Source organism: Urocitellus parryii, chromosome 8 (assembly GCF_045843805.1).
Source record: "Urocitellus parryii isolate mUroPar1 chromosome 8, mUroPar1.hap1, whole genome shotgun sequence".
Classification (NCBI taxonomy): domain Eukaryota; kingdom Metazoa; phylum Chordata; class Mammalia; order Rodentia; family Sciuridae; genus Urocitellus; species Urocitellus parryii.
The window spans coordinates 152,592,394-152,619,171 of NC_135538.1; the positions used below are offsets into that span (position 1 = coordinate 152,592,394).

At 49.8% G+C, this 26,778-nt stretch overlaps 1 protein-coding gene across 1 annotated transcript in view; it reads left to right on the top strand.

Annotated features, from left to right (window-relative positions):
- The first annotated feature begins 218 nt into the window (after nt 1-218).
- The window catches only part of Carmil1 (capping protein regulator and myosin 1 linker 1), a 245,573-nt gene continuing 219,013 nt past the window's right edge, over nt 219-26,778 (top strand). The window contains exons 1-2 of the mRNA XM_026407693.2: nt 219-648; nt 4,071-4,168. Of these exons, the coding sequence (XP_026263478.2) occupies nt 609-648; nt 4,071-4,168 (138 nt within the window). The 5' untranslated portion in view covers nt 219-608. The remainder of the gene's footprint in view (nt 649-4,070; nt 4,169-26,778) is intronic.

A 26,778-nucleotide genomic window follows, 5' to 3' on the forward strand; every position in this document is an offset into this window, starting at 1 on the left:
GGAGCAGGAGGAGGAGAGATCGCACCAGGAGGAGGAGGTAAAGGGACCGCAGGAGCGGCAGGAGGAGGGACCGCAGGATCCGGAGGAGGAGGGACCGCAGGAGGTGGAGGAGGCGGAGGGGCGGGCCGGCGCGGCGCCCGCCCCGCGGAGCCTGGGGAGGGCTCGGAAAGCCACCTCCCCGTGCCGCTGTCCCCGCCCTCTCCCACGCCTTCCGCCTGCACCTAGGGCCGTAGGTGCGGCGCCCAGGCTGCGCGGGAGCTGGCGCCAGCTGGGGCCGCGCGGAGGAGCCAGCCTGCCGAGGGGAGCAGCAGCCGGCGCCCGCGCCCGGAGTCCGGTCCGCTCGGCGTTCTGCAGCCCGAAGCTGCGAGGGAGCGTCATGTAGCAGCGACCGCCGCAGCCCACCTCATCTTTCCAACTGTGTGTGTGTGTGTGTGTGTGTGTGTGTGTGTGTGTGTGTTTGGTGGGGTGGGGGGCGCAGCAAAATTGTATTTCCGCCCTCCCCTTTGCCCACTCGCATTTGCAAGCTGCATCAGCCTCTCAGAAACCTTCGGGGCGGGGGCCGAAAATCAGAGTTGGACTGTAACACCCCCTGCGCCTAGAGGGCAACCATGGCCGAGGAGAGCGCCGACGTTCCCCGGGAGTTGATAGGTAAGGTCGCGCGGAGGCTGTTTCCATCTTCCTCTGCGTCCTCCTCCCTCCCCTTCCCGCCCCGCCTCTGCCTCCTGCGGGTCCCCCGAGTCCCCGCGCTCCTGGGGTCGCAGCGGTGGTGGGCAGGGTCGTGGGGGGCGCCGGGAAGTTTGCGCCCATCTGATTGCTGGGAGAGCCCGAGGCCGGAGAGGGAGGGCGGGGGCAGAGTCGGGCGCCCGGGAGGGGCCGGTGGGCTGGAGCCCCGGGCGCTGGTCCTGCCTGACCAGCGGGTGCCGCCGCAGAGAGCAGGCGGGGGCAGCTCTCGCCCCGGAGCTCCGAAAGCGAGGGAGACGCTTTACGCTGCCCCCAAACTCTGCAAAGTCCGGGAAAGCCTGGCACCGGGACAGCCGGCGACAGCACGGCAGGTCGTCCTGGCCCGCGTCGGGCACCCTCCAGAAACGGCCCGCAGGGTGTGCCCCCTAGCCGGCAGACCCGGGAGGAGGACTGCTCCGCGTAACGACTGGGCCCGGCAAGGCGTGGCTTGGCGTAGAAGGGACCTGGGAGCGAAAGGGTTACAGGGCTGACGCAAACTCGGGCCAGGAAACTGAGGGTTAATGATAACAACCTTATTTTAATGATTAACCTACCGATCCCCCCATCTCTTAGGGAACCAGTGTGTAGTACCCGGTGCAAGGTGACCCATTGTTTGAGGCCCTGGAGGTTTTTCTCCTTTTGGGGGGGTGGGGCCTGAATTTTAAGTCTTGGGGTTTAACTTAATTATCTGGAGGGTTAAAACGCAGACCTAAATAGGCTGCGGGAGTGTTTGCACGTGTGCGTAGCATGTTGCGTTGTAGCCCAGGGACGGCGTCTGGGTGTGCGGTGTGTTTTGAGCCCTAGTGACCTATATTCCGCACTGTACGGTCGGTCCTTGGCACACTGCGCACCTACAGCTCCAAGGAGGGTGTGTAGTCGGTGCTGGCCACAAGCGGAAGTTCCAAGCGCCCATCATCTCTGTGTGGAATCTGCCCCTCTGTTGCCCTTGTGGCCCTCAGACTTCAGAGGACTATGCCTGGCCTTCCCACAGTAACTTCCAACTCGGCAGGTGGAACTTGACGTGAAAAAGCTGTTGCTAGTTTTGTATGGAAATTCCTGCTTTTGCTGAATTAAGAAGAAAAAGAACCCCAATAAACCAGACCGTCTACCCGAATTGAGAGTGTGAAGACTCTTCCTGCACACACCCCTCCCATCACTGTCCCCTTTCTCTCCTCAGTTAGTTGGGTCTCTTCCTGAGACCCAGCCTCAGTCTCTGTTGGAGTGAGTGACCCGTCCGGTTCTGGGAGGCCCAGACCTTTCCAACGGGCCTACCGGAAGAGGAAGCTAACCCTGAGGGCTCTGAAGGTGCCTCCAAGAGAGGGTAGAGGTTCAGTGTCCCCGAGCCTGGCAGTGAGCAGTTTTGGTATTAAAGGATGGAGTGGTTTAAACTGATGGTTCTCAAATAACTGTGGCATATTGTAAAAGTTGAATTTGACCCTTATTTTGAAATGGAATTTTTGTATCCTCAATGTTGCCTATCTTAGGTATCTCTCAACCAAGCGACTTGCTTTTGTAATATGCCCACGGGGACTTTTTAGGTCTTTAAGTGGTCTGGTTGGGCTGGGATGGAGAGATTGCTGCCCTTTCTTTCTGATTCAGGTGCTCATGAGAGTTCTGCTATGAGCAGTTCAAAACGGTGACCAAGGGGAGGCCTAGAAGAGTCTCTAAGTCAATCCCCCAAGGTGTCTAAATAATGTGTTATCTTTCCAATTATGAAACTAATAAGGCTTTTTGTAGAAAAAAAATAAGTACAAAGAAGAATAGGGTATATGTGACCCACGTCACCACTCCCCGATAGGTAGGTCTAATCTTTTGGCATATGCCTTCCCAGTTTCTCTCCGTATTCCAAAGTCCGTTCAGATGCCTGTCTCCCACAGTGCCTTCTGAGGGAGGAAGGAATACCCAGTCCTGGTGAGATAGCGGCAGCACAGAGGACTCACGGTGTGGGAGCTCGCGGACGTGTCCCCTCCCCTCCACATGCCAACTTGCTGCCTTCCTGGGACAGGACGTCCTGGTGCCATGGTCACTGCATGCTGACAATGCCCTTCTCTCCTCTCTATTCTCATTAACTCAGCAGCGCTGAACTCTGATGGTGATGGGTTCCTGATAAGTCAGTTTGATCACCCCTTCATAAACTTAGTTAATTGTTAAACTACACAGCACACTGTATTTGGTGTGTGATCCAAAACATTAATTGAAACCCACCGTGCAAACAGAGGCAGACACCCTCCTGTTCTCTTCCTGCGTCTCACTCCCCTGTGGACACAGTGGTCTGTTTCCTTCCAGACCCAGCTCAGTGATCCCCTCCTCCCTGACACCCTCAAGTTCTGCTTCTTCCATGGTCCTATGTCCTGTGTGTATTCACTTAATAGCACCCTCACGGCCTCCACTAGATGGCAAACAGAAATGAAGGGTCCATCTCTCTGGCACCCAGGAGATACCTATGGACGGGAAGTTTCTGAGTATGTGAATTGGTCAAGGTGATTACATTACAAAACACAGAACTGTGGGGACCTAGAGGAGGGAGCGACGTTTCTGAAGGATGATTAGCGGATGATCATGAGGGGGACAGGACAAGGACATCCCAGAAAAGGAATAGTATCCACAAAGTCCTGGGGGTATGAGAGAGGTGTTGGGGGTGTCAGACCTTTGAACACACGGAAGACGGAGGTCTGGCCCTCGCTGTCTGAGAGCAAGGCATTCAAGGCACAGGCACCTCACTAGGAGCCGAGGCAGCAGGTCACCAGTCTGACTTGAGACGCGTTCAGGTTGGGTGCCCGGGCTGTCTCCACCACCTCCACATGTGGTCCTTCCTCCAGCCTCTTTGCAGTGCCTTTGAGCTCCCTTGGGTGTTGTGCTGAGAGGCTCTTGGAAGGACAGAGGGCAGGGAGTGCCCTTCTCTACCTAAATCATTCGGGCCAGTCCTGGTTCTGTGCTGTGTTCCCTAACCTTCATGGCAAGTCACTCAACTCTTCCTGTGTCGCTGGGGCTGAGGGAATTGATGAGTTCCCCTAGAGCTTGTGGCCTGTGTGGTGGGTGCTCCATCAGGTCCCCTGCGGTGCTCCTCCTCCCCTTCCCCAGCAGTCTCAGGCCCTGCCCTGCCCAGCCTGGCACTGTGCCTGTGTTTAATACCTGCTGCAGCATCGTGCCCTCCGTACAAGGGACAGAGGAGTTGCTGATCAAATTCTTGATGATTAAAAACTATCACGCTTGTTAGAATAAGAAAAAAAAAAAAGACCCCAAAAAACAAAAAATAAAAAAATCAGAATACTCCTCCAAGTGCCATCTCCTCCCTGATGCTTTTTTCCTTATTAATGAGAAAGTATAATGAAATTCTTCTCTACTTTCAGAAAGCATAAAGGATGTTGTTGGCAGAAAGATAAAAATCGCAGTGAAGAAGAAAGTAAAGGTGGAGGTTAAGGGAGACAAAGTGGAAAACAAGGTGCTGGTAAGTCTGGTTATTTGTGTTTCTCCAAATGTTTGAAGTAAAATTTCTATTTCCACCATTGTTTTGATTGGGTGATTTTTTTCACTAGAACAGCATTAGTTCTAGTGTTTTATATTCTGTTCAAAAGTTCTAGTGACCATCTCTCTTTCTTTCTTTCTTTTCTTTTTTTTTGGTAGCAGGGATTGAACCTGGGGACCCTCAACCACGGATCTGCACCCCTATATCTTTATTTTTTATTTTGTGACAGGGTCTCATTAAGTTGCTTAGGGCCTGGCTAAGGCCTTAAACTTGTGATTCTCCTGCCTCAGCCTCTCAAACCTCTGGGATTACAGGCATGGACCACTGCGCCCGGCCTTGTGACCATTTTCTTTTTTTTTCTTTTTTTTTTTTTTTTTTAAGAGAGAGGGAGAGAGAGAGGGAGAGAGAGAGAGAATTTTAATATTTTATTTTTTAGTTATCAGCGGACACAACATCTTTGTTGGTATGTGGTGCTGAGGATCGAACCCGGGCCACACGCATGCCAGGCGAGCGCGCTACCACTGAGCCACATCCCCAGCCCGTGACCATTTTCTTAGATTCTTTTTCTTTTAAAGAGTAAAGTCATTTAAATTTTAGAGCTTGAAGTTTTGTAATTGTATTTCTCAAAGTTGTGACAGGCACCTCTGGTCGGATAAACTGGGGCCTGTTTTTATATTACTTGAAGTCTGATGATAAATGGAGCTGATTTATCATCTTTGCTGTGGTTGATGATCTGACTTTATTTACAAGGCCTCATGGAGGAGTTTTAAAAAGTCATCTCACATCTGTTTATTTGAAATTTCTCAAATGTTAATCTAAAGGGTGAGGACCTGGGGGTCTGGACAAGGCATTTGCCGTCTTTCCGAGGTTTGGGGGTCTCAGAGGAAGCGCTGCTGGAGGTGGTATCTGCTTGCATTGCCCCTGGGCTTGGGGTTCCCTCCAGTGTGTGAGAGGAGTCTCTGGGGAGCTGAGGGTAGACCCCAGGGCACAAGTGCTCAGGGGCTCATCAGAGACGACTGGTACCTTTAGAGAGAAGAGAAGGCTTTGTGATATTTCAGTGGTTTCTGGGTTGAGATTGTGGCAAATCTAAACTTACTCTTGAGGGGAGAGAACATTCTAATTTTATATCAGAAATCTCAAAACATGCAAAAATAGAGAATAGTATTGTCCTGAACTCTCTGTACTCATCACCTGGCTTCAGTGATTTTCAGTGTTTTTCCAATATTATTTCATCTGTTTCCTGGAGCACTCTAGAACAAACTCCAAGCCTGTGCTGTTTAGAGTAGTTTTAATGTTCCATTTTTGCAGTTGGAGTTGCTGCAGAATTTGAAGCGCCTTTTAGATAATGTCTGTCTTGAGAATCTTATAAAATTTCTAACTCCAGTGTGTGTTGGTTGGTTTGTTCTGCGAGGCTTCGGTGGGTGGGGGGGCTTGTGCTTGCTGGGTGCGTATCTGCGCTGAGCTGCACCCCGTCCCTGCTGCTGTCTTGTAGCTGTGAGCATGGTGTTGATGGATGGCTTCTGTTTCTCTCCTGGTCCTGCAACACAACATGCTCACACATACTCTAATTGAGGTTGCCCAAAGCAGAAATGGTGGGTGCCATTGCTTTGTTTCATGAAGCTTTAGTGAAGAGTGAATTTTCTTAAATCATGTTTTTCAATTATGTTACATTTTGGAGATGGTAGTATAGAGAGAAGAAATACTGTTTTGTTGTTTTAAGTGGAAAACAAATTTTGGGGGACAGTGGCTGCTAGGGCTGGAACTCGTGGCCTTGTGCATGTTAGGCAAGTGCTCTACCCCTGGGCTACACCTTAACCCTAGGTACATTTTTATTGAAGTAGTAACTTTACAGACCCACCTCTGACAGCTCAGATTCTAGGAGCGTTTGCTACAGCAGTCTGAAAAATTGTACTTGACAGTTGGGGATGTAGCTCAATGGTACAGTGGTTGCCTAGCATGTTTGAAGACTTGAATTTGATCCCTGGCATTATAACAAACAAATAAATTAAAATTAAATGGTATTTGGTATTATGTGCTATGAATAGTATTCATTATACTAACAACTAACCCAGGCCATGATTAAAATTTACAATGATGACGTTTCAAAGACAGAATTTGTGTCCAGTATAATTAATACCATTTAAAAATAGTTATGAACTGGGTACAATAGAGCACACCTATAATCTTAGCAACTTGGGAGGTTGAGGAAGGAGGATCACAAGTTTAAGGGCAGCCTAGGCAACTTAGCAAGGTCCTTAGCAATTTAGAGAGACCCTGTCTTGAAATAAAACATAAAAAAGGACTGGGTATGTGGGTCAGTGGGTAAGCACTCCTGTATCAAAAAAGAAAAAAAAAAGTTATGATTAGTATTTACTGCAAAGATGATTTTTTGAGTTGACTAAAATTGTAAACACATCATAAATGTATTTGAATTGAAGTACTGATCTCCTCAAGTCTGGAATTTAGGCAGTTTCTGGAAGCGTGGCCTATACTTGTTAGGCTGTCGTCAACCTGCATGGGCAGGGACTGGAATCGAGGCCTGGAGGTCTGGCCTTCTCTGACAGGCCTCGGGCTTGAGCTCTGTCTCCAGGTGGCCTTCACATTGTGGATTTTGGAGTTTTGGAACTGGGGAAGTTTAGCCAGTCCCCATTCTCCTTCCCATACACATCCTTGCCCTTCCCTTGTGATCCTCTCCCCGGCACCTGGGCTCCTTTTCTGCTTACAGAGCTAGGGTGTGGCTTGGTTCCTTTTTGCACTCAGACACTCTGCTGTCCCCAGTGCATCTTTTGTATTTATGTCCTCCTTGCTTCCCTGATCCCAGAAGCTGGTAGCTGCCCAGCTGCCCAGTGCCGGGCGGGGCAGTAGCCTGTTAAACGCACACTGCAGCTCCACGGGGAAGGCACGTTTACACCTCCACTTTATGGATGGGAAACAGAGATTTGGAGACACTAGAGTGAGCAGCTGCTGAGTGCCCCCACCCAGGGCATGGAACCCAGGTGTTTTGCCTGCTGGGCAAGTGCTCCACTACTGAGTTGCGTCCCCCAGCCCCAGCCGGTTAAGGAGAGGGTTGGGATTTGAATTCGGATCTTCGCCATGGAGCTCAAAATTAGCAGGATGACCTCCTTTGCCTCGTTCAGTCTCGCCAAGTTCAAACATTGGTAGAGGAGTTTTGGGGGTTTGAGGAAGGATTAGAACTCCATGTCTTGGTTGGATGGGATTGACTTTTGCGTTAGTTTGTTCCATGTTTATTGAGTCTCTGCTCTGTGCTGGCACCTGGGATGGGCAAGGTGGGCATATCCTCTGACTTGGTGGAGGCTGACGTGTAGCTGAGCAGCAGCATGAAGCCAGAAGCATGCTGCATGGTGCTTGGCCAGGTGAGGGGCACCAGCTGGGAACGGTAAGGATGGGCCTGGCCTCTGCCTTGCAGTTGCTTCTCAGGTGGAGGTTGGGACTGGTTAAACAGGTCTCTTCTTGCCACCTGTTTCTGATGACCTCCATGTGAACTTTACTCTCCTAGGGGCGCAGTGGGGGGTAGTTAAGGGCTCAGATTATTTTGGAGTCGCACTTCTCACTGCCACTCAGCTACTTTAAAACACCTTCATCGATTCCTTCTCTAATGAAACGGGCAGGTAGCAGTGTCGTGTATGTGTAGCTTGCTTTGGAGGTTGGGTGGGACATGTTTAAATACTGGTGAGCATAAGACCCAGTGCATGCAAACACCTGACACGAGATGTTGCAGAAGGAGCCTGGTCCTGTTTTCTCAGTGGACAGAAAATGTGAGTCCTTTTGAATCCCAAGTATTTATTTGCTGCTTCTGTTGAGTAGCTGAGATCAGCTCGCCATGAGACCATGGGGCTCCTGCATTGTTTGAGACTCCTCATTAGCAGGACAGAGGGCAGCAGACTGTCCTGAATTCTCAAGTGTGCTCTGGTCAAATGATTCTGCAATGCCTGAGTGGCTTGGGAGAAGAGTATTCTATGCTCAGGTAAATTTAGCAACCAGGGTGTTAATGATAGATTGGTTTCTTTACTGCATGGCTTTTCAGAGACATTCATATGCCCCTGCGCATCATAAATTTTTTAAAGTCAAGGAGGCTGTCTTTTTGTACTTACTTGGCAAACAGCCTAATGATAAAGACTGCAAAACAGGTGGAACAGGCCGGAGCTGGTGCCTCATGAGATGATCTAAAGGAAAGATGGACAGGCTAGACCAGGTCACGGCTCCCAGTGTTCTCCCGAGGAACCGTCCTTTAACCTGTGTTTCTGATCTAAGTGGGGAGCCAGTGCACTGTCACCAGACTGGTATGACTGGCATCTGTTGCTGTGACACCCCTCTCTGTGGTCTTTTATTGTTTTGGTCGTTTGGGGATTCCACCCAAGGGCACTCTACCCCCGAGCTTCATCCCCAGCTGTTTTATTATTCTGAGACATGGTCTTGCAGAATGGCCCAGGCTGGCCTGGAACTTGTGATCTTCCTGCCTCAGCCTCCCGAGTGGCTGGGATGACAGGTGTGGGCTGCTGTGCCAGGCTCTCTGTTGTCTTTGGGAGATGTTTGTAGGAAATGATCCTGTGTTTCTTGGCTTCTTATTCCTTTCTCTCAATTGCTAATTCAATCTTTCCAATTTTTGCTGCACTTTGACTTTTTAAAATTTTTTATGTTTTATTTCTATTTTTGAGACAGGATATCATTATGTTGCCTAGGCTGGCCTCCATCTCCTGGGCTCCATCGACCCTCCTGCCTCAGCCTCCGGAGTAGCTGGAATGGCAAGTACATGCCACCATACTCAGCTAGTACTTGGACTTCTTAAACATGTGTTTTAACTTACTTATATTTCAAATAAACTTCAGTTTTAGATAATACAGAGAGGTTCCCGTATCCTATAAAATCATAGCATAATGCTACCACCAGGACACTGACTTTGAGTGATGCTGTGAAATGTGGGACTTTTCCTTGCCTCCAGGATGCCCTCTGTTACCCTTGGGTAGTCACGCTCCCCCCGTCCCCGACCTCAGGTGGCCACTAGTTTGTTCTCCATTTTGTCATTTCTAGAATGTTCTGTGAATGGGATCATACGATGCCTGCCGACTGGGGTTGGCGTTTCTCACTTGGCAGGGTTCCAAGCCGTGGCCGCTCTGTTCCCTTTCTCCTGAGGACGGTGCCCTGGTCCGGATGACCCGCACTGTTGACGCATCCACCGTGGATGGACATCTGGGCTGCTTCCAGCTTTGGCTCTTAGGAACAGGGCTGCCGTCAACATGGTGTGCAGATCTGTGGGTGACCATATGTCCCCGTTTCTCTGTACTGATTGCCCAGGTGCTCGATTGCCGGTCTGCACGGGGATTGCCAGAAGCTGGCAGAGTGTCCTGGGTGGCTGTACTACGGGTGGGCAGCCCCCCGGCAGGACTGGGCAGTCGGTTTCTCTGCAGCCTTGGCAGCATGTGGTATTCTGTGGACTTTTTTTAAAAAAGACCAAAGAACAAAAAACAAACAAAAAAAAAAACTAATGGTTGAAAGAAGGCCCTGGAGGGCAGGGCCCTGGTGGCCTCCTCCTGGCACTGCTGCCCGCTGCTTTGGGGAGGAATGTGGCGCTGCTCTCTCTAGAACGGGGGTTCGGGGCCTGTGGAAGGTCCCTCCCGCCCTCCACTGGGTGTGCTTCTTCCTGTTTGTTTTGGGATTTGGGCTGTAGCATTTGCCAAGCCTCCTCCTTCCACACCCTCGTAAAGTGGGTCAGAGGCAGGACCTCCGTTTTCATGAGTCGGAAGACAGGGCAACGGGCCTGCAGGTCAAGCCCTCTCTTGAAGGCTCTTCACCACACTCCATTTGTTTTGTTTTGGAAGTCAACCTGGAGTTTCTGTAACTTATGATTTTGTTTGTCTATTTTCTTGTACCTTTTGGAAGTCAACCTGGAGTTTCTGTAACTTATGATTTTGTTTGTCTATTTTCTTGTACCTTTTGAGTATGTAATTAGGCTTGATTAGAGTAAGTGTAAGTTAATTTTTAAAATGTTAAGAAGTATATTTTGATATTTATTTACTTATTTATTTATACATTCATGTGATGCTGGGGGTCAAACCCAGGGCATCCAGCATGTCAGGCAAGGGCCGGCCACTGAGCTCCACCGAGCCCCGGGGTACTTTTCCCCAGGACAGCTGTTCTTGAAGTATTTTGTTTGGAGCGCTGTCTTTCATTGATTCAGAATGTAAACTTCACCTCTACCTGTTTGTTGGCACAGGTTTTGCAAAGGAATGCCTCTCAGAGGTTTGGTCACCACTGGGGCCACATAACCAGCCCCGAGTGGCTTTGAGCCTCAGGTGCTCTCCAGGATGCAGGCCCCTGCCATGTCGCATTCCCCGCCCCCACGCTGCTATGGCTTGGCCACACAGTGCAGTGCTGTCCTGTTCCCATGTCTAACCCTGACTTGATACAGCAGGAGGACGGGAGCTGCTGTCCATCCTGGACAGGTCCATCTGGACCTTTTGTCTTGCAGCAACATCAGCCTTGGCCAGCGGCTTCCAGACTTTTTCTTTTTTAAAAAAATCTAGTAATATTTTCTTAAAAAATACAAATATTTCAATGGGACCCATAAAATGATGATATTTTAGAATTGTAAGTATGTTTTGCAAGTTTATATTTTATCCCAAATAGTGTAAACTCAGAAAGTGACTTCAATGTGGTTGTTTTGGTGAACAAGTCAGAAAGATCTGGAAAGGGGGCCGGGCTGTATGTAGCTCAGTGGTGAGCGCCTGCCCAGCCTGTGTGATGCTCCAGTTCTGAGGGAGAGAAGGGAGAGGGTGCAGGGGGTGGGGGTGGAGGTGTGGGTTCTGGGTTGGTGGCAGGGTATGGGGAGCCCTGTTCATCCATTAAGCAGTGCAGGTCTCACTGGTTTTGAAGTAGCTGGTCTTGTGACCTCAGGATGTTTTCCAAGTAAGTAGTCAAGGCAGGAGAAATCCTACTCCAAGCTCTGCTTGAATGTGGGCTGTCCTGGTAGCTGAACTTTCCTCATTGTGGATCTCTGATATGTTAAATTTAGCTTCACTCATTTGGGTGTGTTGGTGTGTAATTTCAGTAGTAAAAGTCGGTAGAAGAATGAAATTCACTGCATTGTTTGCAGACTGCGTGGCTTCCGACAAGCCCTCCGGGAAGTCATTTTTCTAGGCCCCTCTTGCAGGGCTCTCTACCAGTTGTGGGGTAATTTGAACAGTCCCCCTGGTGGTACCCCAGGCGTCTGGGCTTTTAAGGATCACTTACAGTTCAGTGCACAGGTGATTTTCAGAGCACCTGGGTGAGGTTACATGGCTCTAGAAAACTGAGCTTCAGAAAACAGCAGTGACATTGGAATGATCTTCAGGAGTGGATGTCGGGGAACACACAGCATTGCCAAGAATCCCTGCAAACATTCTGGGAAACTCCAGATCAGAAGGTCCATATTGGAGTGCTTTACAACTTGCTGGAACTTGGAGCCAGCCCCACCTATGTCCCTAATCTCTGGGTGGGGGAACTGGAGGAGTCCTTGTCACCCGAGCTGCTCCTGGTCTGCAGCTGCCCCAGTTTCTTCCATGGTCAGGTGACCCTGGGGGAGGAAGTGCTTGGCATGGTGTAACTTTTCATTGTTCTTAAAGATACTGTTTTTCCAGCCTCTGCAACTTGGCCACCCTGGGAGGGGGGCATTTAGATGCAACCTGGGGCGGGGGGAGTGAGGAGCAGGAGTGGTATGAAAGGGGCATTGTGGGAAAGGCAGCCAGGAAAGCTGACCAGGAATGAATAGGGAGAACCCTTTTTTCATGATTATACAATAGTTACAGAGAAACAAAACAGAAAGACCTTTATAAAAGATTACTATGACATTTTTCGGTTTCATTTCATTGGAAATACTGTTACTATCTATTGTTAAAGTAGATAGAAAATTGCAACTTTCTTTTCTTCCTTTATTGTTTCTTTCTTTTCTTTTTTTTTGAGCCTGAGTCTCCACTTCCTTGCCCAGGGTTGATTTGAACTCCTGGGCTCAAGCCATCCTCCTGTCTCAGCTTCCTGAGTATCAGGGAGTACAGGCCAGCACTACTGTGATGGCTTGCCACTAAAATCTGATGAGGAATAATAATAATAATAATAATAATAATAATAATAATAATAATAAAATTGTTGTTGTGGTTTTACCCTTATCATCTTCCTTTTCTAAAATGCTTTGTGTCTGTTAACAGAATGCAAGAATTTGGGTTGGTACATATGGGCATATTGTGTAAATGTTTATATTATTGTGCCCTGTATTTGTCCTCTCCCTATCTCTCTAAATCACTTTCCCCAACTCTTTGAGAGAAGAGGAATAAAGGGGAGAAAGAGGAATTATTGGAGTGTGTGTGTGGGGGGGGTGGAGGGGGGTGGTGAGGACCAGCAGTAAGGAGAATGTGTTCAATTTGATCTGTTGAGTGCTTTTCTTTTTTTTTTTTTTTTTTTTTTTTTTTTATATTTATTTTTTAGTTCTCGGCGGACACATCTTTGTTGGTATGTGGTGCTGAGGATCGAACCCGGGCCGCACGCATGCCTGGCGAGCGCGCTACCGCTTGAGCCACATCCCCAGCCCGAGTGCTTTTCTTTAGCTGTTTCTTTTTTTGAAAACATTCCCCTCTCCCTCCCTCCCTCCCTCTCTCTCTCTCTCTCTCTCTCTCTCTCTCTCTCTCTCTCTCTCTCTCTCTCTCGTGTGTATGTGTGTGTTTTCTGGGGATTAAACCAAGCCCTCTGCATGTTAAGCAAGTACTCTAGCACTGAGCTGCCCCCCACCCCCCTTATCTCTCCAGAACTTGGCCAGCAGGTAACTTGTTTTCTTAGATGCGGCAGGTGCACAGGAAGGCCTCTTAGAGTAGGAAGTGGGCGGTACAAGGCTGTGCTCCTAGGATCTGCCTGTGGCCAGGGTTGAGCGGAATGTGCGTGGTCCCGGCTAAGGCAGTGGACGCCTAGGCCCTGTGGTCTCGGGAGACGTTCAGGCCTACCTCGCACATGGGATCTGGTGTGGACCCTTGGACTCAGCCAACTGGGGCAGTTCGTTCAGACCTTGTCCTTGTTGATGGCAGCGCAGGTGATTTCCTGGCCCTAAGACCACACACCTGACCTAGGAGAGGCTTCTTCGCTGCCTCCCCAGGATCTGCACCTGCTCACTGCTCCCCTGTTGGCAGTGATGGGAAGAGAAAGTCTTGGAAACCCTTCCTGGGTTTGGGCTGAGCTCCTTCTCCATCATGATCTCTCCCTACTTTTTCTAGCACAATCTCTAACAACATCGAAGTGATTTTCTTGCCCCTACTCAGCAGTGCAGTTGGAGTATTGAAGACTGTGGTTGTGTTCAGCCGTGGTCTCACGGTCCCCAGGCTGATGGTCTCTCTTCCTGAAGTCTCTGTCCTTGGAGGACATTCTTTTCAGCCTGACCGCTGTTCTGACCTCCTGGCTGAGGAGCCACCTGACCTTGCCAGTGAGATTTTCACTGTGGGTGTTCAGGGACAGCCTGGACTAACTGCAGACACATCTCAGAGGGTGATGGCCCTCCAGATGGTGCCTTTCGAGGGGGACAGGGCTTGGCACTGGTGTGTTCCTCCAGCCGGCGAGAAGCCTGGTCCAGAGGCACTGTGCCTGGGGAGCAGCCATGCCCACGCAGGGCTTGGGCACTGAAAATGTTTCCTTGTTGGTTTTCCAAGTTTGAAAATGTCTATGAGTTTGTATTACTAAAATAAATCATGAGAAGATTGAAAGCCAAAATGAAACATCACCTAATCTTATCAATTCAGATGTAACCATTGAAAAAAAGCATTTCCCATACTTGTCTGTGCTATCATGAATATAAACTATTTTTTATCTTTAAGAAAATTTCAGCACATGATAGTTAAGCATAATAGTAGGTTCATTTTGATGTATTCGTAAAGGCTGCTAACATAGTTTTCACGTACACCATGTTTTACAAGATGGAATCGAGAATACTGTTTTGGGATCTTCTTTTAGAGTTTGATTTTGAGGCTCAGCTTTATGACATTGGTGTGGGTCCGAGGGCCCGCTCGGTGCCGGTGCCCCACCCAGGTGTGTTGTGTGTTGGATCGCAGGACGTGTTCCTGTTCCCGGATGTCCTGGTGTTCCAGTGTTGGCCTCACAGGCCTGCTCATCGGAGCATCGTTTCTCTTGGATGCTTTCCTGGTGGAGTTGGGACGGGCTCTTCGAGGTTGTGTTTTCACTGAGGGCTCCGCAGAGGTCTCATGGAGAAGGTCCCTGCACTTGTCAGGTGCCTACTGGATCCCTGTGCCATCGCGGCACCGCTCAGCCGCTGCTCCTTGGACCCCAGCTCAGCGGCAGACTTCCCCAGGCATTTTCTGGTCTCTGAGTTCTGCTGAGTGGAGAGTGTCGTCTATGACACTCTTGCAGGTTGGAGGACTCCCGTGGCCCTGCATTCACTGGTGATGGCCAGCGTGGTTCCAGAGCCACCTAGCCTGGAGTGTCCTGTTCAGTAGAAGCAGCTCTTTCCTGGCTGAACCCTGGAGAGGCGTGAGCATGCATTACGATGTAGACCTTGCTCTCGGGTGGGACCTTTGAAAATGCTGACAAATGGCTCCAGTCATTACTTTCTTCCTTAGAAGACACATACTTAACAAGGACCATCAGCTCATGTGCAGGCAGAGCTAGCCTGGCTTCTCAGAAGGTTTAGCGTCAAGGTGAGCGGAGCCATTGCTGCTCCGTCCCGACAGTTCCCAGGGCAGCTGGCTAAGCAAGTGCTCTACCCTGGGGGCTAACACAGACCTCCTGATTCTGGGCTCCCCCCTTCTCCAGAAGCTGCAGACCCACCTTGCTTCGGGTCTCTCCTGCCTCCTCCCCTGGCATTCCCCTGCCTCCTTGCCCTCGGTGGCGGGTGTCCAGGCAACAGGGGCCTGTGGCCCTTTCTCCACCTGCCAGGCTCCTCCTGAGCCCTTCCTTCCTGCCCGGACCCCAAGGGCCAGACTGCGTTTCTGCACTTCCAAAGTATATCTTGTGGCGCGGCCCGGGGCTTTTACCTTCCAAGACGGCAGGTGTGAGGGCATTCCTCTGGTCGCCCTGTTTACCGCCTCAGAAGACACACAGGGCCCTTTCCATTTTCACCCTTAGTCACCCAAGAACAGAAAGGGAAAGCAGGAGAGCCGGACGTGGGAAGTGAGTGAAGTTTCAGGGCCTGGCAGGGTTCTTCTACGATGGTCCGTCTGCTCTCTGGTTGAATCTGTGCTAATGGCTGAAAGAAGTTCGCTGGTTGGGTAAGTTGTGATCAGGGGACACTTTTTGTTTTCCTGAATCCATCTGTCCTAAATCAGTTGTCACAAGCTATGAAATAAAAAAAATTTTGAAAATTTTTCATAGACGTGACCTTGGGAGAGGCAGCTGTGCTGAGATTTTTTTTTTTTTTTTGCAAAGTCTTGGTTCAGTTTGGAGCTTGGAGCTTCCAGTGCCTTCTTTGTCTGACCTCTGCGCAGTTTGGGAAGCACTGGGCAGCTTTCTTTTTCACGGAGTTACAGGCACGGCTTGTTCTGATGATAAAACTCACTCAAGAGAGCGGCTGTGTCCACGCTTGGCCCGTGTGGCCCTGGGTTTCCATTCTCTTAGGTGCCCTGCTCCTTGTGGGGACTTTCATCTCCTCCAGACTCACCGTGAATGAGCTGTGAGGCTCTGGGAGCTGGTTCCTTTGCAATCATCGTTTGCCTCTCTCAAAAAATATTTTTGGAGTTTCAATAGCCCTTAACCTGCTCAGAAGTGGTCTCTGGTGGGACCTGTTGCGTCTCCCTGATCAGCATTTCTCTCTGTCTGTCTCTGCTGTGCTGGGCACTGGATGCAGGGTCTTACCCTGCAGGCGACAGTACTCCACTGAGCCTTTGAGTGCACCCTGCGCCTCTTGCAGACAAGCCCTGGACGTGGGACGGTTGGTGCAGTCTCTGCCGCCCACTTGGCTCGTTAGCAGAGGGTCTGCAGCAAAGGCAAGGCTGTCTGCACCTTGTACTTAGGGTTCTTCAAGCACCGCCCCATTCCTGTGTTCTTGCTGCAGAGGGTTAGTGACAGTGGCGTCATCTTTACATCTGACAGGTGCAGGCTGCCTGCGGAGCTGAACAGCGAGCGACCATGTGTAGAAGTGCATGGCATCCAGTTCCTCTCTGCCTGGTGTGTTCTCTGGGAACAGGAGCCAGTTTCTTGCCTGCAGAGTGGCCTCCACATCCTCCTGTCCTAGGGAGGAATGTGTGGGGGTGGGTCGTAGCCTCAGGTTCAGGAACAGTGGCTTCTCTCTTCAGTGTCTTCCTGGACTTTCCTCTAGTGGCTTTCTCCGTGTTCCTGGATGGGGCCGCCTGGGTGTGAGTGCTGAAACTGCCTTTTAACCTTGGATGAGTTATTTAAGCTCTTTGTGCCTTACTTTCCTTATCTGTAAAATGGGTGTAACAACAACCTATTTAACGGGTTTATTTTGAAAGTTAAATAAGATATTGCATATAAAAAATTAGTGCTTGCTATATAGTAAGTTGTCAGTAAATCTTAGCTCTTATTGTTGCAGATCTTAGCTAGGACTGGGGACATCTTGTTAAATGCCTTCATAAAAATATCTCTTGTCACAGGTTACATGGGTACATTTTATGTAAATAAGTATGTTAAAAGAAATTCTTCCTGTTTGTTGCACTTTGCACAAGGTATTTGTTGTGATGTGTTCTCTGCACAGAACTATTTTAAGCCGGTATCAGCTGTGGTCAGAATGTTTTGATTTTACCCTGCTGCTCTTGAGGAGGTGCGTTGTTTTGAGAAGAGTTCAAGTGCATTGTTGGGAAGTGTGTCTGCGGCTCTGTGTCTCCTCTTGGTTCATCAGAACGGAATCGGAAATGTGCTCAAGCCTCTTTCACTTTCAAGCTACTTCGTAAGATTAATCGTTATAAATTAATCAGATGAAGTATCAGTGGCTGGTGTCCACTCATCTGCTTAGGGCTTTGGCCTCTGGGCCCTGTGGCCTGTTCCGGACGCCTCACCCCAGCTGTGTCCCCTTGGACTTCGGCTGTGGTTGCTCTTGCCTCGTGGGGTGGGGCATCGTCCGAGGCCATGGCGCTGGTGACTTTGGTCGCCCACTCAGGAGGGTCCTGGGCACGCTGAGTTCTGACTCTTGCCTCCTAACCAGGCCTGGAGGGTCTCTACCTCAGCACTGTTGACCATGCACCTCCTTGCTGTGCAGGCTGTGGGATGCTTAGAGGCATCCCTGGCCACTCTGCAGGATGCCAGCACTGTCATCCAGCCCTCCTGCAGCTGGGACAGTTAAAAAGGTCCCAGTGTCCTCTGTGTGGCAGACTGACCCTGACGGAGAATCACTGACCTAGACCAGTGGGTCATAAAGTGATCATATGCATAGATATGCATCTTGTTCTCTCTACCTTCTCTTGTTATGCCCATCTGAAAACTTATAGTTGTACAAAACAGCTATGTTTGGTTTACCTAAATATCTACATGAATTTAAAAGTGCTTATTTTTGAAGTATTGGGATACTTCTATCTCCATATTACAAAATTAAAAACTCACAAAAATCTTGTTTTAAGATGCTTAGTTTAGACCAGTGGCTCTCGAGGTGTCACCTGGGAACTCGTTAAACGTGCTGATTTTAACATCCAATCTGCACCCACTGCATCAGGAACTCTGATTTCATAGGCCTTTCCAATAAGTGGGAGCTCCCAATGTCTGAGAAACGTTGAGTTGTGGCTTTGGGAAGCTCCACGTGGAGACCCAGAGACTAAGCTGGAGAACTAATCACAACCTGCCACATCCAGAGCTTTGAGACCCGCTTAGGACCGTGGCCTGCACTAGACAGATCACACAGCCTGCTGGACTCTTGGACTCCTTCTGAGAGCTGCCAACCACAGCCTTCCCCCCAGGTTCTGTTTTCTGCAGCCTTGAGCCCAACCCAGGAATCTATTTGGCTGTAACAGGTTGAGCCAGGATGGTGGTGCCTGACCCCAGGTGAGACTGTAGGGTGTAGCTCAGAGGTCCAGGGCAGGTGAGGCCCCCCACCCCAGCACCTCAAGCAGTCTCTCTTCCCCTGTGGCCGCTGTGCCCTGGAGGCCTGCACTCACGGGGAGGGTGGGAACTGAACCGAGATCTATTGCTTGGACATGAATTGCTTTTTCCTGTGATGCTGGGAGGAAGCCGTGGTCTCCCGTGGTAAGCACTTCCCCCATGAACTGTCCCCTCAGCCCCTCCAGTCACGTTTTCTCCTGTTAATGCCTCTCAGTAACATGTCTTTTGAGGGAAGTGTTAAAGGCCTCCCCCCTCCAAAGGAAAAAAAAAAATCTGTTGGAAGTACAGGGAGTATTGGATTGAGAGCGGCTTGGTGAATCCCTTTCTAAAAGCTCAGTAAGCCTGAAGAAACTCGTTTGTGGTTCAAATTGTTGGCATTGACCCAAACGCTCAGCGCCTTCTGTATCCTCCCCGTTTCCCTTCCCCCCATGTCTCCTTGAAGCCAGGGAGATGTGCAGGCACAGGACCTTCATGCAGCACACACGCTAGGCTCCTTCTACGCAAGCCACTTTACGCAGATGGTCGGGTGAGTTCTCCTGGTGTAGCGCCTAGATTCTGGAACATCTGCCCAGGCTTTTTTAATAAAGGCCAACTTATGAGATTTCAGGTTCTACCAAGAGTGCCTCCAGGATTCTCTTATTCTCCAACCAGTGTCCATGAGGTGGTGAGCTACTTAGGAGCCAAGGACAGCTTCTCTGCCGTACTTGATGGTATTTCCATATCAGGTGCCTGGGCCCTGGGAGTGATATTTTCATGGAATATACAAACTGTGTGCCTTGTGAATGAGTCTGTCCTGGAGTACGAAGTTCAAGTCTGTTTTCTTGGGGCCTTGGAAAGTCTCTTTACTCATCTGGCACATCTGGTATCGCTATCTTTAATTTAGCTCCATCCAAGATGTGGTGATCCATAACTGTGGTGAGGCAGGCCGGGAGGATGGCCAGCTGCAACCACTGCCCAGGAATCTGCTTTGGTCAGAAGGGTAAGTGCAGTTGGAGAGCCAGCACATCTGAGCTCTGCTGTTCCTTGTCCCAGCTCCCTCCAGGTTGCAGGATACAGGATGGAGGAGAAAGACCATCCCATCCCTTTTCATGGCGGTGTACGGTGTTGGTGCCACCGTCTCAGGAGTGTGAGCCTCCTGCAAGTGAGCCGCCCTTCTTGTTTCTTTTTCTGCATGTCACTCCGGGTAGCACTGCATTTCCTCTTTGGGAAGCACTGATCTCATTTTTTCGTAGGAGAGAAATCACATGTAGTTTCACCTTTGGCTGGTGACAGGCTTCTCCTTTGCTTGAAAGGAAGATGTTTCCCCATTGTGAGTTATTTATGGCTGTCAGATGCAAAGATTCATTTCTTTATGTTCTCAGAGATGACACTTTATTACTTTTGTGTGACCAAACTATAATGTGTGATTTTATTTTATTATTATTGTTATTTTTTTTACAAGTAAAACTGTCACCTAAAATTTCATCTCTGTGTCTTGTTGGTGCTACCAGCACCTAAACCAGAAACCGTTTGTAGTCCCAGTCTGGTGTGTCTTGAATTGGGAAGTAACAGATTCTTTTCTCAAAATTTGGACAGATGTCCCTGCTCAAGGACTCGAATTCTGGATCTCTGAACAAACAGGTTTCTCCACTTCTGTGTTCTCAGGACCTTCGCCCTACCTAATTTGCACATAAGTTGTACCTGTGAGGGACCCATGAACATCTCATAGGACACTAGTGTTCTACGATCTCAGAGAAAAGCTGACAGTTTTTTTCAGTGTATCTTTTACACAGTGAAATGTATGTAAATTAGCATTTACATATTCCTTTGGACCATTGCCAAACCTTTACCAGAGTCAGTGGAGGAAAATATGTGAGAGAGAGACTCATCCATTCTGCTTTGGGGGAAGGTTGTTGAGTGTTTAACAGTTACTTAGGGGCAACGTTGTGTGTAAGGGGCTGCAGGAGGAGGCAGCCATGTAGGAATGGCCTGGGCAAAGGCAGGACTCAGTAGGATGTCTTCCCAGGATCCTTCTGTGTTGGTTTTGGCCTGACAACAAGTCAGATAAGATGTTATTCTACATGTTATTACTGTTAAAGGTAATTTCAGACCTCTCTGCTTTAAAGTATTGGGAAATCGGGCTGGGAAAGCTTCCTTACCTACATTCAATCTTGTGGATCTTGTGCAGCTCAGGGCTGCCTCCTGCAGATGCTGGGCTGTGAGGGGTGGGAGCGGCTGCCTGAGGAGGGGCTGGATTCCTGGTCTGTGGTCTGGAACCCGGAGGTGGCTGAAATGCCTACTGGCTTGAAATGCAGAAGAGTCTCTGCAGTCAGAGCCACCAGTGAGGGGAGGTGCTGCTTGGTGGGGAGGGCTGGCTTGGGCTCCCTGGAGGGGGCAGGTTCACCTGCGGGTTGCTGGACCTCTCCACAGCCTCCCGCAGGCCATTTAAGTAGGAAGGCATTCCACCACTAAGAGCTTCTGGGATTTCCACTCTCCTGGCTGAATGCTGTGTGAAGTCAGAGCATGTTGAGTGTCACTGTTTTACTGTTAAACTTGTATTTTACTGAAATTTTACTGTTTCGACTTGTATTAGTTGAGTCTTGACAAAGCAGTGGCTGAGGACAGTGGCGTCTCTCACGGACTCTGGGTTGGCAGCGTGCTTTGGGGTTGAGTCTGTGTGAGGATCACTTGCTCGAGGTTCAAGCCGAGCTGGGAGGCCTGGTCCTGAGGTTCAAGCCGAGCTGGGAGGCCTGGTCCTGTGGCCCCGCTCCACTGGAAGAAGCCTTTTGAGCCTGTTCAGTAGGTTTGATCCTGGCATCTCAGGCCCCCCCCCCCCCTGCTGTCCTGGTGACAGAGACGAGGGACATGTCTGCCTGTCTCACTGGGGACAGACAGATCCGGGGTGTTAAAGGAGCCCTTGGTAGGATTGGGTGCCTCGGGGCCAGCAGACCTGAGGGTAGTGCCCGTGCTTGGACGTCTCAGGTCTGTGATGTGAGTCACTGGGGTGGAGATGGAGTGACCCCGTCCAGGAGCAGTGGAGAGCCAGCGGACGCAGCGCTGTGAGTGTTCCAGGAGGAAAGGACCAGCTAGTGTCTGCAGTGACCCCTGGCTTTTCAGAAGACGTAGACCACTCACTCCTTTTTTGGATGAATTGGGGAATTTTCCTCTAAATTTGACCCATCAACTGACGTTCACTTTGCTGGGCTTGATAAAGCAAACAGCATGATGAGGTGTAAGGTACCTCTCGCTCCTCTAAGGCGGGGTCCACTGTAGGAATCGTCCTCATTTTTATGGTGCATGGCTGTCAACCCCAGCGACTCCGGAGGCAGAGTGACTCGCCCTTCATGAAGGCTGTTGATAATTTCTTATTCTGAAGCTGCTTTTTTGTAGCTGGTCCCTCTTAGCTGATCGTGCATAATGTAAAGCAACACAATGTTTCTCTCCCAGGACTTGGGAGGGAACAGACCACCTTTGTGTGTGCAGCTGATACACAGGTTCCTGGCCGAGGTGGCCCACGTGGGCTCTGCTGGTGCAGGCCACGTGGGCTCTGCTGGTTCACTGGCCCCTAAGTGCTTTGACCATTAAAAAACTCTTTTTTTTTAAATTAAAAATGGTCTTCACTGCTATAAATAAAACTAGCTATCTTGTGTTTTTTTGTCAAGTGCATGATTCCGTGTACAGCGCTAAGTGCTAGGCGACACCAGCTCTCTCCATCCATCTCCAGAACGTTTCCATCATTCCTCACAGGGGCTCTGCACGGGAGACGCTGACCTTGGGTCTCTCCCTGGCCCCTGGCCATGCTGTGCTGCTTTCTGTCTCTCCTGCTTTTTCATGTAAATGGGTTGTGTGGAGGTGGCCTCTGCCTGTGGACTGTTTCATCCAGCGTAATCTTTTTAAGGCATCAGAAGCTCATTCCTTTGTGAGGCTGGGCAATGCTCTCTTGTGTGCATACCTGGTTGTGTTTGCTCATTCATTCCTCGGTGGACCCTTGGGCTCTCTCCACCTTTGGTGGCTGTGGATAATGCTTGGAGCCTTGGTGCAGGAGAATCTCAGTCTCTGCTTTCTCTTTCTTGGGCCATGGACTACATGGAGCTGCTGATCGTGGCCTGATTCTAGGGTTAACTGCAGAGAAGCCCTCATGCTGTGTTTACAGTGCCCTGGTTGTTTTATTTTATCTTTTTGGTACTGGGGTTGGAACCCGGGGGCACTTTTTCACTGAGCTATATCTCCATCACTTCCTACTTTTGAGACAGGCCTCACTAAGTTGCTGAGGCTAGCCTGGAACTTGTGATCCTCCTGCCTCAGCCTCCCAAGGAGCTGGGATTACAGGCGTGCACCACGTGCCCTGGTCACTTTAAAACTGGGCAATAGTAACTGTGCTTATAAGAAATGTTCACGGGTTGGGGATGTGGCTCAAGCGGTAGTGCGCTCGCCTGGCATGCATGCGGCCCGGGTTCGATCCTCAGCACCACATACAAACAAAGATGTTGTGTCCGCCGAAAATTAAAAAATAAATGTTAAAAAATTCTCTCTCTCTCTCACCTTTCTCTTAAAAAAAAAAAAAAAGAAATGTTCACAACTATTTATCAACCACTTGGGACTTTTCTATTAGAAAAGTGAACAGAGTGTACGTGCTCACACTTTGATTGTGTCTTATATCACATCATGGGATTTATCATTCCTCTTCCTTGAATGCCAGTTGTTTGGGTAGCTCTGTGTTTCCCCTTTATCAGAAGATTCCCTGACTTTAACTGCATTTTCTCATTTTCGTTTACCTTTTGTATCTTAAATAACAAAACTGTTTGTTGATATTGAGTAGGTATGCAACACATTCTTTTTTCTTCCTTTTTAATTTTTTTTTTGGTATGGGGGATTGAACCCAGGAGTGCTTACGTCTGAGCCACATCCTACCCCTTTTTATTTTTTAATTTGAGATGAGGTCTGGCTGAATTGCTGAGGCTGGCCTGAAACTTATGATCCTCCTGCTTTAGCCTCCCGAGTCACCGGGATTACAGGTGTGCCCACCAAGTTCAGCAAACGTGCAACGTATTCTCAGATACTACTGGAGAAAAGAAATCAGTTTACAAGAGACTCATTGGAATTATTCCCAGGTTTTGTTTTGCTAAACTAAAGATCTGGAAGTATTTGCTAATTTCTCTTGGTGGAGAATGGCAAGTGTTTCTGCTATTAACAGTAAATGTTAAAGAAGAAGGCATCAGAGAGAGGTACTGAGAAAGCGGAGATGGCTTTCATTGGGAGCCAAAGTAGCACAGGAAGGGAACTCACATTGGGTCACTTCTGTGTCATTGGTCTTTATTTTGTTTATTTTTCCCCTTGGCCTCTACTTGCACTGAATCTGAGATTTAATCCTTTTCCCCCACTTTTTTTCTAGTGCTGTGGATTAAAGCCAGGGCCACTCTGCCACTGAACCACATCATCAACCCTTTTTAAATTTTATTTTGAGGCCAGGTCTCACTAAGTTTCACAGGCTCGCCTGCCTTGAACTTCCATCCTCCTGCCTCAGCCTCCTGAGTTGCTGGGATCACAGGTGTGTCCTATGGTGTCCACTTAAAGCCTTTCTGTAGAAAGTGGAGGGTGGATGAAAGGTGATCATGGTGGCTTCTGACTTTGTGTTTAGTGGACATGCAGGATTTTCACCTGTTGGGTCAGAGTGTCATCTGCTTGTTTATAGCCAGCATGCGGTCATGGCAGGTGGCCGTGGATGTCAGCAGCCACACATGGTGGTCAGGCATTCAGCAACGTCCCATCCAGTTGTGCCAGCTGAAAAACAGCCGTGTGTGGAGTAAGCCTCCATCTCACGCTGGTGCGGAAGTCGTTCTTTTATTGGCGAGGGCTGCAGTGCATTCCTTCTGTGCCCTGAGGTTCCTACCTGAGCCCTTTCTCTCATCTCCTGTTTGACATTGTCCACAGCTGAGCTGAAACTATATTTGCAGAAAGTAAGCTCAGAATAGGCTGCTGGGTTGCAGAGGGCAGGGAAGCATGGCAGAGCTGGAGCCCCGTGGTTCAGGCAGCACCCCATTCCCACCGCGGCCGGGAGGCTTTTATTAGCAGAATTTCATAAGAGGTTCTGTGGACAGACAGTTGTGCAATTTTATTTCCAACAAGAAAAAATTCTTTTTTTTTTTTTTTTTTTTTTTTAGAGAGAGAGAGCGAGAATTTTTAATATTTATTTTTTAGTTTTTTGGCGGACACAACATCTTTGTTGGTATGTGGTGCTGAGGATCGAACCCGGGCCGCACGCATGCCAGGTGAGCGCGCTACCGCTGAGCCACATCCCCAGCCCCAAGAAAAAATTCTTAAGCTGAGAATCCTCAAGGTGCTGGGGTCTGGGTTGTCTTGGAGCGGACGGTGGAGGTCCGTAATAGGAGCAAAGTCTGTTCCTACAAGTGGTCGATCCGAGGCTCCTGGAGTGGAAGCTTCCACCTGACTGACAGAGCCCGTCCAGTTGTGGTCGTAGAGCCAATTGTTAATTCAGCAGTGCTTACGGGACCCTCATACACCTTGTCACTCACAGTTTTAGAGAGCAGAAGTCCAAGATCGGGCAGCCCTATTGATTCAGCCTCCGGTGAGGGTCCTGTTGGCTGCATCCTTCCCTGTAGGAGTGTATGTGGAGGAGAGGTGACCTGGTGTAGCCAGGACAGGGGTCCAGGCTTGCTCTTTGTAGCGACCCTCTAGCTGGAGCTAGTCAGGTCCAGGAGGTTTGCATCCTTCTTCTGAGGGCAGTACCAACCCTGCCTCTCCACATCTCCCATTGCAGACCACGTTTCTAACAAGAGAACCCCAGGGGGTAAGTCACACCCACACCAAAGCACCCGGCAAGCACCCTAGATTCTCTCGCTTTCAGAACAGCTGTATTAAAGATGCTGTCCACACAGCGCACAGCCCACCTGCTGACGGTGCCCGACTCCTGACTCCTGGGCCTCGACTCATGGGCCTCGTGCATTCCCAGGAGCCAGTCTCCATCGCCTCGGGCAGCTTACTGCCCCCACGGAGGCCGTATCCCTCAGCTCTCACCCCTCGCCCTCCCCAGCCGTTGCTGTCTGCTTTCTGGCTCTGTGGGTCCTCCTGCTCTGGATGCTTCCTGTGAAAGGGGTTGTGTGGCCCTCGGCTCTGGCTCCTTTCCCTTGGTGTAACGTTTTCAGGGCTGGTCCTTGCTGTCACTCACGTCACTGCTCAATTCCCATCTGTGGCTGAGTAGTGTCCCACTCTGGATGTGCCACATTTGGGCGTTCCTTCATCCACTGGTGCGCGGCCGGATCACTTCTGCCTCTGGACTGTTGGGTGTGTGTACACGTGTGTTTGCACAAGTGGTTGTGTGGACACAGGTGACTGCTTTTGGAGTCTGGGCTGTTGCACCCAGTGAGCTGCTAAGGGACCATAAAGGAGACACACAGCCCTACTTAGGGAGTCAAGGCAGCTGCCCTTGAGCACACCTTGTCCAAGCTGCGGCTTGAAAGGTTGAAGAAGAAAAGTTCATCGAGGGCTTGTGGAGCACTAGCCTGGCACACACGAGGCCCTGAATTTCATCCGCAGCACCGCCAAAACAAAAACAGACTCCCACAGCTCAACACCCACTAGAAGCCTGTGAAAACAGCTTAGTGATGCTGCACAGGACTTTAGGACATGAACTGAAGTAGGGGGTGGGTGGCAGAGAGTCCCCCTGTGGTCCAGGTCAGCACAGGCTGAGGGTCACTCTCCTCAGCACTGTCCGCTCGGGGAGTGAACTGCAAAGTACAGGAGTGTCCTGCGTCCAGGGTTGTGGTCACCAAAGTGTGGTGGCTGCTTGCTGCTCTGGGCATTTCTGGCAATGCTGATTAGATTATTGATTCGGTGCTTTAGTACAGTTTTACTAGGAGGAGGAGACACAGGGTGAGAAGAGACAGTATTTGGGAAATCTGAAGATCTGATGGAAGAACGGGTTCTGGGACCTTTGTGTTTTAAGAATTATTTGTGTATTCAACAAAGATCAACAGACTCAGGGGCTGGGGGCTTGGCCTGGTGGTACAGCGCTGCTTGCACCTCTGAGGCCCTGGGTTCCATCCCCAAGGTTGAGTAAAAGCAGGAAGCTCTCTGTGTGCCCAGACAGAGGGGGTCCCTGCAGGGAGCGCAGCTAAGCGTGACTTGTATGGCCTCTTTAGAATCCAAGGGAGGCATGCGGGAAGCAGACCAAGCGACTTCTCGCTGATTGAACCTATGAGCACCTCTAGTTCTTCCAAATGCCTGTCATATGAGAAGCAGCAGAAGAGATTGTACGGGGAAAAGGATGGACTTTTCTTAACTCCTGGTTTCTGAGACCTAGTCTTGTGGAGTTGCCCAGTCTGGTCTTGAACTCCAGCTCTAGCCGTCCTCGGGCTTCAGCCTCCTGTGCAGCTGGAACTGCAGGCATGCGGCAGAGTGGCAGGAGAGGAAGCCAGACCACAGGGTCTCAGAAGGATGCCTTTAAATGAGGCTGTTGGCCATGAACCCCAGAAAGGTCTTCCAGAAGGCTAGAATATAGCGCTGGAAAGAGCCATTACCTGGGTCCAGAAAAGCTGTCAACTGCTGTCCCCACCCCCACACCACTG